Raw genomic sequence first — 15,240 nt, forward strand, 5'->3', positions numbered from 1 at the left:
TCAAATAATGGTACTGATTACCCATGGTGAAAATTTATTGTAAAAGAAAACTCAACCAATAGAAATTCAAAATAGGCGCAATAAGTCTAGTGATTTGAAAAACTAGCGATAGTTACATCTTTTGTTTATCCATCAATGTGGGTGTGTTTCTCTAATGATAATTGAACTCTGGGATTTCAATTGATTTGGTGAGGATTTTTTTGGGCAAAGTAGCAAGTGATAAAGTGAATTTTTTCATCATTATTCAAAAAGAGAATACAAAATATTATAATGAATTTTATCAATTACTAAGTGATGACCAAGTCATCGCCCAAAGACGATTGTGGATAACTAACAATCGAAACGTCGTAAAGTAACTAGGCTGGAAATGTTTCCATTTGTATTTCATTTTTATTTGTTCAATTTTCGGCTTCATTTTCATTTAATTTTATTTCAGAGTTTTTGTGTGATAAATTCTTACTTTCAGCTATTCATTTTAATTTTCAATGTTATTCGTTCTTTTAGGGATTTCAAATCATATTATATCATATTAGACAATAAAGTCCGAACTGATGAAATTTACCATGAAACATTGTCAACCAGCTTCACCTTGAATAGCAACTTTTTTTTATGACATTTTGATATTCAAAATCATTCGAAATTTCAACTGAAAAAATTCCTTTTCATATTTTACATCAATTATTTTCATTTGTGATGCACTGTTTGGAACATTTGGTGTAGTAATGAATGTTACTGGAGTTTTATTACAACACCAAAACATTATTTCAAGAACTTGACATGTGTTTCGGTCACCAAGTGATCATCTTCAAGAGGAAGATTTAACCGAAGAATATCTAATCTTCCTCTTGAATATGATCACTTGGTGATCGGAAAACGTATCGAGGTGTTGAAATAACGTTTTGGTGAAACTCCAGTAATATTGATTATATTTGTGTACTGGGTATTCTGAATTTATTGGAGCCTCTGGAGGCACCCTACATTTGGTTTTATGAAAGATAGGACATTGGTAGATCAAGATCTTCAGACGATGTGGTGCTGCAGGTTTTTCCGGTTTTTCCTGTAGCTGAAAAAGCAAATGCGCCACTGGAATCAATGAAGTCGCTCCGGAGCGCCAATTAATTTTTGTTGTTTCATAATTTCATGATTTGTAATACTCTCTTCCTCAATATATATTTAGAAATTTTAATTATATTTATGTTTATCTGTATACATCTGTAAAATATATATTTTTTAAAATATGGTTTTCTGTCCATTGAAGAACTGTAAAAGTTATGTTCTCAATTTTGTTCTGTGAATAACTTCATATTCAATTATTATTTCTTGTCCAATAATAAATTTGAGCCCTGATGAAGATATGGAAAAATATCGAAACTTAATAATAAAAAATAGTTATTTTAAACAGACCATGACTGATAAAGTGTAAGGAATCGGCCATCAATCGCCCCTCATATCCTTACAATCATCCATTCAACCTCTAGCTTGTCGTTTCTCCACCCACAATGGTCATTGCTATTAAAATGTGAGTAACGTCATAAGATATACCACTTATCTCATATTTTATTGTCGGCTATTTGTTTCTTAATTCCTTTTCCATTCCAACCACTATCATAAATATTGCCTTCTAAAGCCAATGCGAAAATGTGATATTTTTTATGTCTTATCGTAAACATTGTCAGTGTGAATTCCAAGCACAACGTTTATAATGCAATAATGGTGAGATTTTCAGATATATTGTTGATTCGAAGAATATATTGGGAGAATTTTCATTTCTGAATTTTCATATATATATATATATATATATATATATATATATATATATATATATATATACAGGGTGATTTCTCATCGAAAGGATCTTTCATATAATGAAATTTCATTGAAGCATCCCTTATTAAGATACAGCCCCTTAAACGGGGTACATAAAATTTGTATGACAATTTTTTTCACAAACACTAAAAAAGTTACAATATTGAAATCAACCTGACGTTTTGTACTACCAAAAAGACACTCACCCAGAAATTTATTTTGTTTACCCCATGGTTGTGAGGGGTATAAAAAGCAACCACTAAAATGTATTTCCAATGTAACTTTTTGTCTTATTATTTGTTTACCATTTAAAAATTTATTTCCGATAGCTTGTTTTATTCTAAACAAAAACGTCTTTTGGTTTTTTTGCCCAAAATAAACCAGTTTGCAGCAAAAAATTATTTTACTAACAACTACAGAGATACATCGTCATATGCGAAAATACGAAACTAATCTATCTAGTAGGTCGCTATTAGCGATAGTGACAATTAAATTGATATGACGCTGTCAGTTTGTGAATTTTCGAAATTGAATTAACCCTGCTACCGCACACTTATTTTTCAAGACACAAATTGCACATTGGGGTCTCAAAAACCCAATAAATGAAATGGAGTTTTTTCAAGTTGGTAATATTTTTTTATTGTTTTTACACATGGAATTGTTGAAGTGGTTATTTTAGAGAGTATACAACATATTGAAAAGTAGTTTAAACAAATATTCCATTCTTGATAATATCAAATTGAAAAAAAGGAAAAAAATTGTAACAAAATGTACGATTTTTTAGAAATTCACCAAAAAAAATAAGAACTAAAATGTTCCAATTCTAAGTATACGAAACGTTCTACCTAAATATCATTCTGTTATATTGTGCAATTGAAAAAATTATAATTCCTCAAGTTTTTCTTAGTCAGTCTAATGAATCAGGCTGATAAATCAGCCTCACAGCTCCTGCATACCATTGCCCTGTGTTCATTACAAAACGATTTATGGCACACGCTACAATGCATATTTGTTTTTCTGTCTTTTTTTCTGTCGCAAAAACTACAACGAACTTTTCGTCGCAAATTTTCGTCATTATTTGGTGGTGGATCTGGCACAGGCTCATCCAAGATTTCCATTATCTTTTGACGCAGTGATCTTCTAAGCGTTGGCAACCGTAGTCGTTCCCTGAGAAATGGTATTACCAAGGACATTCCCAGGTCTTTTAGGAAATTCCTGCGTGTCCGAGTTTTTTTTTTCTGCCCAATCTTCCTTAGCAAAGGTAAGCAGAATCATCGAATTAATACCACTTCCATCAAGCATACCATAAAACACTCGCATAGGCCATCTATTTGTTTTTCGTGCTGTAGTATATGAATGGCACAACTGTTTGAAGGTGTCTGTACCACCTTTGGTTACGTTGTATGTCTCAATTATCGTTGGTTTATTTGTCTCATGATCAATGGAATCGTCATGGTGTAAGGTAGAAATTAGAATCACGTTTTTATTTTGCTTGGGTGTGAAAGAAACTAGAGTTTTGTTATTATCGAAAGCGAATAACGACGACCCTACTTTCTTTTTGGCCAAGAAACTAGGCGGAATTTCTCTTTTGTTTTTTCGCAAGGTTCCTACCATTGTAAGCTTATATTGCTCAGATAGAAGGTTAGCCAATGGAATCGAAGTGAACCAATTATCAAAAGTTAGGTTACGATTGGTATTGTGTATGGGTTCGGACAATTTTCTAACATAATAGGTTGGCACACTTTCATTATTTTCGCAGTTCACTTTGCCCACATAAGGAATAGCATTCAACATGTAATAGGTCTTAGCATCATTTAGCATTAGTATTTTCAAGCCGTATTTATCGGGTTTGCTGGCCATAAGGATGCGGAAGCTACAACGGCCACGAAAACTCATCAGTTGCTCGTCTATTGTGCAATATTCATGGGGTGTGTAGTATGCCTTGCAGTTGCTTATATATACATCCCATATTTGTCTAATTGGAGCAAATTTATCAGTCTGACGTCGTATATGTCTATCAGCCTTATTATCAAAGCGTAAGTTAGTAGCTAAAAATTGAAATCTCTGCTGGGACATGGTTGTCCGGAAAATTCCAATCCCAAAAGCAAGGGACCATAATTCTTCCGTGCTGCAATTTGAGACACGCAAAGCTCCCGCTATATAGAGAAGACCAATGAAAGCTCATACCTCAATAACATTTGTGGTTTTGGTGTAGCTGAGTTTGTTAGTCTCATCGTGGTTTCTCTCAATTTGTTCATTGGTGCGTATGGTAATTGTTTCAATTATATCTTCACTGATAATCAAATTCCAAGCTTCTAAAGGGGTTTCTACTTTTCTAGCATCACCTTTAGCACCGGGCAAATGTAAAACAATGTTGTCAGCTCTCAAACGACCTCACCTCTGAGGAACTATAGATGACCACAAGTGGTTATTTTTACCTCTTAGGACGCTTTTATTTCTCGTTTCTCTTGGAAGCCTTTCTTGTTCATTCTCACGAACATTGTTTTGTTCACTGCTATTTCCACTAGCTTGTTCACTGTTATTCTCACCAGCTTGTTCACTTTTATTTTCACTGTATTCTTCATTTTCATTGTCACTGTTTTGTTCATTTCCACCACCCTGTTCACTTTCACAAGCACTTTGTTCATCGTCTTCCTCATCTTCATCCATCTCATAATCGTTTTCGTTATCTGAAAATTCTCCAATTTCATATCCATTTTCATGATCTGGATTGCTCCAAAGATTATCTACAATCTCCTGCAGTTCCTCCTCTGTTAGCGGATGAGTATCGTTTCTTTTATGCCTAGACACCTTCCTTCAAAATGATAGATAATAAAATTGCTAATAGAAAGTATGTAACTTAATCCTGCACACTGGGGTCTCAGTAACCCAGGAGCAGCTAAAATCAAAATTTACCACTTACCTAGGAGCGATAAAATATTGTGCGTCCTGCCTCACTCGTATACAACTATTAACTGAATTTACATGGCGCTGGCCCAAGGTCACGATCGAAAGCCTGCTTACAAGGTAGAATATAAAGGGCACGTGGGTTTTCTAGATCCCAGTGTGCAGTAGCAGGGTTAATACTAATTGTGTGTTGTTGTCCTGTTCTTAATTTGTTACTTCAATAATTCACTTGTTATTAAAATGGCATACACAAATGAGGAAATGGCTGATATGCATTTCGTTTACGATCTGTCGCAGGGAAATCGGTTAGAAGCTTTTAGAAGATATGCTAAAATGTATCCTCAACAGCAGAATCCTCCACATAGAATATTTGCTCGACTTCATCAACGATTACGAGAATATGGTTCATTCGACAAAAGAACGCAGGATTGTGGTCGCCATCGAGAAGTACGAACACCACAGCTTGAGGAAGCAGTACTTAATTTGATTGAAGAACAACCTATTACCAGTACTAGAAAGATTGCTTTCTAGCTAAATGTTGATCATATGACGGTATTTCGAATTTTAAAGGAACAACTCTCATACCCTTACCATCTGCAACGAGTACAGGCACTGTTACCGCGAGACCTTCCGAACCGTCTTGAATTTTGCAATTGGATGCTGGAAATGATTAGAAGAAATTTCTGAAGACGATAGAATTCACAGACGAATGTAGTTTTTCTCGGGACAAGATTATTAATTTTCATAATTACCACATATGGGCTGATGGAAACTCTCACGCTATTGTCGAAATTAACCATCAAGAACAGTTTTCTCTTAACGTGTGACTCGGAGTTATTGGGGATGATTTAATTGGGCCTCATTTTCTACCTCCTCGATTCAATGGTGAGGCATACGTTCAATTTTTAAGAGAAGTGCTTTCAGTACTGCTGAAGGTAGTTCCTTTAGGCGTCACGAGAGATATGTTTTTCATGCATGATGGGGCTCCCGCCCATTTCAATCAAGTAGCACATCAGCATTTAACTGAAACATATGCAAATCAGTGGATAGGTCGAGGAGGACCACAGAACTGGCCCGCTCGATCCCCGAGTCTCAATCCTCTCGATTTCTCTATTTGGGGCCATTTACGGCATTTGGTTTATCATACTCCTGTTCGCGATGTAGAGGACTTAAGAAACCGCATCATCGATGCGTGCAGGACAATCAGAGAGATTCCACGAATATTTGAGCGAATAAGTGGTTCAATGCGACGACGTCTAGATGCATGCGTTATGTCTGAAGGTAGATATATTGAACATTTACTATGATTTCTACATGTTGTGTGTTATTAATAAATTAGTTTTGTTTATTACCCTTCAATCGTTTAATGCAGGTACTAACTACGAAATAACAATAAATCCAGTTCGCATATATGACGATGTATCTCTGTAGTTCTTCGTAAAATAATTTTTTGCTGCGAACTGATTTATTTTGGGAAAAAAACCCAGGAGACATTTTTTGTTTAGAATGAAACAGGCTATCGGTAATACATTTTTAAATGGTAAACGAATAATAAGACAAAAAGTTACATTGGAAATGAATTTCAGGGGTTGCGTTTTCCACCCCTTACAACCATGGCGTAAACCAAATAAATTACTGGCTAAGTGTCTTTTTGGTAGTACAAAACGTCAGGTCAATTTCAATATTGTAACTTTTTCAGTGTTTGTGAAAAAAATTGTTATACAAATTTCATGTACCCCCTTCAAGAGGCTGTATCTTAACAAGGGATGCTCCAATGAAGTTTCTTTATATGAAAGATCCTATCTTTTTTACGATGAGGAATCACCTCCTTGAATGTTTTACACTTATGCAGTTACACCCTGTATATATATATATATATATATATATATATATATATATATATATATATATATATATATGCAATGGCCTTGCATTAAATGCAGCCAAAACACATTACATGCGATTCTTACTGAAGAATGTTACGACTGATTATGATTTATACTTACGTCTGAATGGGAGTTCAGTTCACAGCAAGGAAAGTATGAAATTTCTCTCCAAATTATATTGCCATGAAATGTTTCAATAAAATAAAAACTTTTATTGATACGAATACTAGTAAAATGAGGTTTAAATCTGATTTGCATTCGTTTCTCTATAGCCATATGTTCTAGACGGTGGATGAATTTTAAATTCTAATATTACATATTAATATAATGGCTGTGGTATATATTTTATTTACTTCATACATTGTATACATTTCAATTTGTTATGATAAAACTTTAAATTTGTCATATATATATATATATATATATATATATATATATATATATATATATATATATATATATATATATATATATATATATATATATATATATATATATATATATATATATATATATACATCCGGCTACCCATACTGCGTCTTTTCAAACAACAACCCTACTGCGTCTCCCAGAATTACTGTATCTACGTATAATCTGATTGAAGTATATTGAACAAACTGAAAAATATGTTATATTGCTACTTTCAGATTAGAAATATCTCTACAAATAAAAAAGTTGTATATTTTGACAATACCGCGTCCGACTCAAAATACGACCTTATCGAGTCCGATGTATATATACTTTCGTAGTTGAACCTTTGCTGCACAAAAATCTATTATACTCATATATTATGATAATTTTGTTGCGTCCGGCCATGTTGCCAAACTTTGCTGAACTAAAGTTTTCTAATATTCATCATCAACAGTATTTTTCACTATTCTAACTTTCTTCAATAAGGATCTCCTGCGCCTTACTAACGAACAATCTGTAATTTAGTGTGAAATAAAAAATGGACTGTATTAATTTTTTTGAGAAATGTTTATTATTTTCTTCTAGATTCCGTACTAGATATTTGTATCTAAGTAATTTTCTGATTGATTTTATTATAATTATTCTATTGTAATTTAATTTAGAAATTTTGGCAAATCATAATCATTTAGCTGAACCATTTGTCAGTTAAACTCAGATAAGATATCTAGAAACACTGGTGTAATCATTGATTTTATATTGTTTATCTTTCAGCGGAAAAAAATCAAAAATTTTTTTGTATGGTCGTCACATTTGCATTCGTTATTTTTTCAATTTCAGGTTTTACAGCACCATTTAATAATTCAGTCCGAAATAGTTGGAATCTTAAAAATCAAGTAATCGTGTTTTCTCCAACTTCGTCCCAAATTTTATTAGGTATTAGTTTACGCACCAGAGTTTTCAGGAATCTCAATAAGAAATCTTTAAACATCATTTTGTCCCTCCCGAAAAATCAAGTCAAATTTTTTTTAGTGAAGCGGTTTTTTTGAAAATAAAGATAATAATGATATAGATAATATACTAAAAGCTGAAAAATAATTCGATAGGATCTAGGTATCAGTCATCACACAATTCTCCTCATCAGTCTACGGCATTGATAAGACAAGTAATAAAATCGTTTTCCCAAAAATGGAGAAGTTTTATCACAAAATAGTCTCTCCAGGCACTGAAGATTCGTATTTGGTGATATTGAAATCCACAAATTTTCTACAATTTCAAATGGATGAATTTTTGGACGTATTTGATGGATATCTCCTTCCAGAAACCAAAACTGTATTTTTTGCAGTTGGATGATGGTTCTGTACATAATGCAGGCATCATCAAAAACCTTAATGGTTGGATATGGCCAAGTTAGTAGATTGAGTGGCCACCTGGTTGCTTGACCTCACTTCACTCGATCTGCTCATGGAGAAATCCTAAGCAAAATGTCTAAGTGTTGAGTGGAACTGAACACAGGAATTCAGAAAGTTTGAGCTATATCATCGAACACATTAAGAAATGGTTACAAACGATATAATGAACGCATTGCTTGAACAGAGGTTTGGTAGAAGCCACAAAAGTTCAAATTATTTTGTAGTTTTGTATCTTCACTGTTCATTGTACAATAATTGTTTGTGAACTGATGGTTTTTCGCCAAATAATGAATACAATTATTTCAATTACATTTTGATGTCTATTATTTCGAATCCAGTCATATACTCTGCTAGTTTTCCATCGAACAATATATTTATTTTTAACCACAAGGTATTTTTCTTAATTATTTGTTTTTTCTTATCTTATAAATTTGTTGGGTTCACTTTCACTTACTATATATTTTGACATTAGTTTAATGTATAGTGTCACCAATTATTTCAGTCTATTGAAATTGAAATGAAAATAAAAATAGGTATTAGTAATTGCAGTGAAAATCGAACAGATTTTTGCAGAAAATATTTATTTAATATTTTTTGAATACACATTTTGAATAAAAACTTTAATTTTTTTCCATTCCTTGTTCTTCAGTAACTCTCCAGATTCTTCATATAACTTTTCACATTCCCATTTCTTTGGTGGTATTTTCTGTTTAATATGTTCAAAAAAATATTGTTCAACTACTTTTTTCTGTTCCTCAGTCCAAGGTACATGTTCTCTCTTCCTTCCTTTTTTAATTTTACCTCTGGGCATATTTTCTTTTTCTGTAACCATGAATTTCTTTGTCTTTTGTTCGTTATGTTCAAGGTCATTATCTTCGTACGTACTCTCCATTTTTGCTGTTTCATTTGATTGTTCCTCAATTAGATCTCCTTCAATGTTGACATCGATTTCGTCTAGCGTTTTTCCTTTAAATTCATTCGAACACCCATTTTCGAGGAGAATGAGCAATTTTGAAATTTTGGCAACTTGATGAATGTCATCTGGAAGGCGATACGAATTTTTGTGAACTCCAATCGTGTGGCCCATGAATGTCGCTAATTGATCGATCTCAGTCTCTTTCATCGAGAAAAGTTGAGAAAGCGTCGCTAAATGCTTTCTTAGTTTAGTACAAGTGATGGAGGATGGGTTTTTTGCACCACTTGAATGAGCATATTTCTGTAAGATTTTATATCCTGCAACAGACGTCAGAAAACCAGGTTAACCAAAAAGAAATGGGTTTTTCACGTCGACAAATTTTGGTCTTAGAGTCAAAAGCAAACCAATATGATCTTGGACGTCACAACTGAATAAAACTGGGACCCCCTGCCTCTTTTTCCTCTTATAACTACACGTTTGAAAGATTTCAAAAGAATCTTTTCTGTGGGGGTGAGGAGAGAATCATATTCATCATAATCAGTTTTGTTAATGCATTCATTATATGAATACAACGTCATTCGTTCTAATTCACCTGGTCTCTTTCTATTAAGCAAAATGACTCTGCAGTAAATTGTTTCTAATAAGGTGGTGAATGCCTTTTGATCATTTTCATTATTATTTAAAGATGTAATTGCATCCTTTGCCCTCTCTATTAGATGTACCCTCAATTTTTTGAGATCATCAGCTAGGGGAACTATAGTAACCTTATTCCACTTTTTAATCGAGAGATCATTTGCAGCCTGGTTAGAAACTTCAAATCTCCAATTTGAAGTAAATAAATGAATCATGTTTTTAAGATCAGATTCCACTTCTGCTGTTGATGTTGAAATGTTTGTTGTCAATGACAGTGTGAGAGCTATTTCACAACATTGTTTGAGTGAAGTAGCAATATTCATTGCAAAAGTGGGTGCACTGTAAGCATCTTTTACTTCGTCGTACTGTGCAACTTTCTTTGTTGCTTCAACAAAATAATTGAAATATTTTGGTTTTAGTGCACCAAAAAGATTAGTTATTGATGGATCAATTTTTTTCATGAAAAGTAAGAGCCTTGAAAGCTCTCGCATTTTTCTCGAAGTAACTAGAATGAAATGTTTTTCCCTATGAGTTTTTAGATATCTTGATCCGAAAGCGCAAATCAGAGGATCTTTCTTTGCCTCCAAACTAATTTTATCCGCTCTCATTCGGGGAAAAACCTGTTCTTGCATCTGCACGTCAACTTTTTTATTAATAATTGAAGCTAGATGACTTTGACTATCAGCTCTACAATTGGATCCTGCACTTGTACCCAAGCATCTTTTTTTATGACGATATAATAATTTTGCAGAATAGAAACCGTGACAGTTTTGGCAGGGTAACAAATTATCTTTGTTGATTTGAGGTGACCTAACTGGTTTATAATAACCATTAACATTTTTCAAATAATTGCCTTGCTTTCTCAGATTATCAATAAGCAGTCTTCGTTCTCGTGATTTTGGTGTTAACGCCATTATTTTTTGAACTTCTATCTCCAACGAGTGATTTCTCAGTATATGTCTTGCATAATTCTGAATTTCTTGCTCACAGAAGTAACAGTAGTCAGGTTTTCTTTTAGGTTTTTTTTCAATTTTGTTTATCAAATTAGCCTCATTTCTTGTCACTGGTTGGTTTTCTGAAGAATGATCGTGTGTTTCATTTAGATACTTGCTGTCTATGTATGATATTTGATCATAATTTTTTTGAAAATTATCATTTTTATCCAAGTTCGAGTGTTTAGGTAAATGTTCTCCATTGGATCTTTTTGATACGTCAACAGAAGTGTTTTTTTCATCAGATAATAATATGAATTGTGAAATTGAAAGATTTTCGGGGAAATTTTCCAGTTTTCTTATTATAGGTTTTTGAGTTTGTTCAGATGAAGATCGATGATAGTGAATAGATGAACTTCGACGGCTCGAACCAGAAGAGTTAGAAGATATTTCACAGAAACGTCGTTTCTTTCTCTTTCTCTACAAAAGACACATGATTTTAATCACTATTAATACAAAATGAATTCATATACTAACATATTGGGAAGGACTGAATGAAGGATCTTCGTCTGAATCATCTACTGGTGAAAATGTCTAAAAAGAAGCAAATAAAGAATTAAATAATCAAGTAACGGACAACGCTTGAACAAGGATAGATAGATAATGAAGCATTTTTTTGTAAAACTTTGTTACGAATATTTCATTATTCAATAGGTAGAATTACCTACTTCTGGCGTAAAATGATCATAAAGGGAACAGTTTTTCCCACATACCATGACTAAAGCACTTTTCTCGACGTGTGTTTCGGTTACCAAGTTAGCATCATCAGAAGATGACTCTAAAAGTCATGACTGAAATTTTTAGTCATCTCCTGATGACATGATGACCGGGTTAGCGCCCGTCGATATATATGCTCTAGAACTTGTATTTCGGAAAAAGTGTTCACTTCGTTAACGAATTTTTCATCAATCGTTATGATGAAGAAATAGGTTTTATACAATATTTTCCACGAGAAATGTTGACCCGCCTGTTTTTCTATCAATGATGAATACTAGCTTATTCTTTCTTGATTATTTCAAATAATTTCATAGATGTATTTCAACACGAACTAAGAATTTGTAACATGTAACATATAAAAATATAACTTACATCTTTTCCATTAAAACATTCAATGTCTTTCGAATTCTGGTATGATATCTGTGTAACTAACCGCTTCTGTAATGAAATAGTTCGACATGAATAATGACTAAGAAATTTCACTTTAATTTGAAAGCACTTACATTTTTCTTTACATTCCATGCAATAAAATTGTCACATGCTCTTTCTTTTGGTTCTTTTTGTTTGATTTTCAGGAAAGAACTAATTTCTTCTTTGAAATTAGCTGTACTTGTTTTGGAATATTTCTCGTCAGATGTCGTTTCTATTTCTTTGTCTGAAGGAGTGGATAACTGAAACGAATATTTAAAAAAATATTTTATCATATTTGCATAATATAATTTATATACCTCAAATTCAGAAAAGTCGATTTCTGGAGGAGGACTCGATTTATATGAGGCAGAATCTAGATCATTTGATATATTTCCACATACGTTTATCTTTCCATTATCATGTGTAATACTTTCCTTCTGGTGCACCTTAAAAAAAATTATTACACTGAAAGTGAACGAGAAAATTTTGTGAAATTTGTAAAAGGATTATCTATTCAAATTAATACATCAAATTTGAATTTCGAATACTAGCGTTATAAATGAAGTGACAGAAAATATAATCTTTCGAAATTTCAGATCTGAAATGAAAAAAAGATTTTTGTGTAGCACAAAATATTGCTTATCAAAAATATATATATTGTTTTCTATACTTGCTCTCAAACCGTTCTATTTCTATTGTTGTTTTCTCAGTTTTTAATCAATATTCATTTTATCCATTCAAAATCAAAAAGATTAACTTCACAAAAATCGCGTGAGTGTTTTTTGATAATTTCAATTTGTTAAATGTATTCATCTTTTTGGAAGTTTCTCATCGATTGCTTGTTAACTAATTGAAATCAAAATTGTTCCAGTAAAAATAACGAAAAATATTAGTCTTCTGATAACCCATATTTTTCGAAAATATATAAATATCATTTTCTCACGATACCACACAACTATATTAAAAAACTACCGAAAAAAGTCCATTATGAGATAAATATCATGAAATGAATCAATTTGAAATTGTATTGAAACACCATAATTGATTTTGCAAAATTGTAAAAACTCGTTGAATCCATATTATTGAAAATAACAACTGAACTATTGTACTATGAGAAATTCCCGTTGAATAATGATGGTTGCAAATCTGTGGTCGTGTCAAATATTACTCTCAATAATGTAGTCTAGTCAGACCATCTAAATATAAGTAATCGGGTATCATTTAGTCTTATGAATGAACCATAATTCTTCGGAAAAATATGTTACCCTTTTTTGTCGATGAACTATGGTTCTGTTAACTAAACAATTTTTTGACAGATGAACCCCAGATAACTTATTCGAAATTAATAAACTAGGCTTTTTTAACTCCTGGCAGTTGTTTAAAAGCTTCAGAAAAGACCCTTCAATCGAATTTTCACCTATTTATTGATAATTTTAAATAAAATCACTTTTTGAAAGGCTTAAAGGCTTCAGAAAAGATCCTTCATTCGAATTTTCATTTAATTATTGATAATTTTAAATAAAATCACTTTTCAAAAGATTAATGAGAGAAATAACGAGTTTTGAGACATTCACTTTCTGAAAAAATTATTGCCAAAAATGTGTTCATTATCGAATTAGTTTTTTATTCTCCGTCATTTATCTATATTAAGGAACCCTTTTTCATCATTATTTCTCTTTTGTATCCGGAAAAAATTGTAATAAATGCAAAAAACGAAAGTAATGAATTACTGATTTTCTGACTTACTGATTTACTGACTTTCAATTTGTTTTTATATAACAAATAAAAAATAAATGAAAATATTCATTCAAGATATGAATCAAAATTAATAATAAAAAAATGAACCTTCAATATTGATAATTGAATTTTTTGAAAAATTTAAAACCATTATTTCCATTCATTTACAAGAGGTGGGACTTTCGCAATAAATTTCAAGTTCTTTCACAATTTTTTCAGAATTGAAAAGCCTTTTCTTTTATTTTTATTGAGACGACTGTTTTTCAATAATTTTTAGTAACTACAACCGCAATCGAAAAATCGTTTAGGTTGAAAACTAATCAGTATATTGAATAATGAACACACTTTCCTACGTTTTAAATGTCAACAATTAGTTATTATCTACTTACAAGTACATTCGATAATATAATGATTTTTTCTTGAGTTGCTCTTTGAATTGGTGGTAGAGGTACATTGCACATCCGATTCTGGAATATTCGGGTGGTGTGCACAGGTTCCTTTCCTGTTCTCTAAAAATGTTTCAAACATTCAATGACTTACGTACTCTTAAGTAATTATTTCACGCTTACCTGCCTTTCTACCATTGAAATAATTTTATCTTTTCGGGTAAACATATTAACCATTTAGTCACTGAACACACTGCAGAATATATGCAAATGATGGGAATACCGTTCTCCAACAATGTTGCCACGTTTCAACTGAGTTTTAACAAGAGTATATATTTCATACAAAGATTGTCACGCCCCTAACGATAGAATCAAAAACTAAAAATATACATTTTCGTTGAAAGTATGTATTATACTGCGTCCTCAAGAGGTTTTTTCAAAACAGCATAACTTTTTAATGACGAAAGGCACTTGAATGATACTTACACTACACAAAACACGAATTGGAAATTCATTGTAATCTGAGCGTTAATTTCACCTAGATGGACTATAGAGGACAGAAACTGAAAAAACAATACTGCGTCCGGTATATGGCCGCAGCATTGTACAGGACGCACTAATGTATGGTGGCAAGCCCATGTACGGATGCAGCATTGTTAGCGGGATATATATATATATATATATATATATATATAATATATATATATATATATATATATATATATATATATATATATATATATATATATATATATATATTTATATATATATATATATATATATATATATATATATATATATATATAATATATATATACAAATATGAAAGTTATTGAGTGTCTTGATATAGAAACAGAAGTTAATATCGGACATAGCACTCATGAACCATAGACACGTGTTTCGGGCTTTTGGCCCATCATCAGTATGGTGCAGCCAAGTGTAAGGATGGGCACAACAATGTATATATATATATATATATATATATATATATATATATATATATATATATATATACATCCGGCTACCCAT

General features: G+C 32.0%; 2 protein-coding genes across 3 annotated transcripts; both read right to left on the bottom strand.

Annotated features, from left to right (window-relative positions):
• Positions 1-2,726: 2,726 nt before the first annotated feature.
• On the bottom strand, positions 2,727-9,542 carry LOC141483401 (uncharacterized). Its single transcript, XM_074178052.1, is given in 4 exon segments — positions 2,727-3,026; positions 3,028-3,986; positions 4,245-4,621; positions 9,073-9,542. Coding segments are annotated over 4 exon segments (2,106 nt in total).
• Positions 8,982-14,895, bottom strand: LOC141483444 (uncharacterized). Of its 2 annotated transcripts, XM_074178094.1 has the most exons (7): positions 14,395-14,895; positions 14,215-14,334; positions 12,406-12,534; positions 12,181-12,348; positions 12,050-12,115; positions 11,438-11,494; positions 8,982-11,380 (listed from the first exon to the last, which is right to left on the bottom strand). In XM_074178094.1, the coding sequence occupies exons 1-7, from the start codon at positions 14,446-14,448 to the stop codon at positions 9,728-9,730; spliced, it is 2,247 nt and encodes a 748-aa protein (XP_074034195.1). In that variant the 5' UTR covers positions 14,449-14,895; the 3' UTR covers positions 8,982-9,727. The 2 variants fall into 2 exon arrangements, with proteins under 2 accessions (XP_074034195.1, XP_074034196.1); XM_074178095.1 differs by lacking the exon at positions 12,406-12,534.
• Between the last annotated feature and the right edge of the window lie 345 nt (positions 14,896-15,240).

Source organism: Leptinotarsa decemlineata, unplaced genomic scaffold, assembly GCF_025532065.1.
Source record: "Leptinotarsa decemlineata unplaced genomic scaffold, Ldec_3_MD MMD2_tig00003348_RagTag_RagTag, whole genome shotgun sequence".
Classification (NCBI taxonomy): Eukaryota; Metazoa; Arthropoda; class Insecta; order Coleoptera; family Chrysomelidae; genus Leptinotarsa; species Leptinotarsa decemlineata.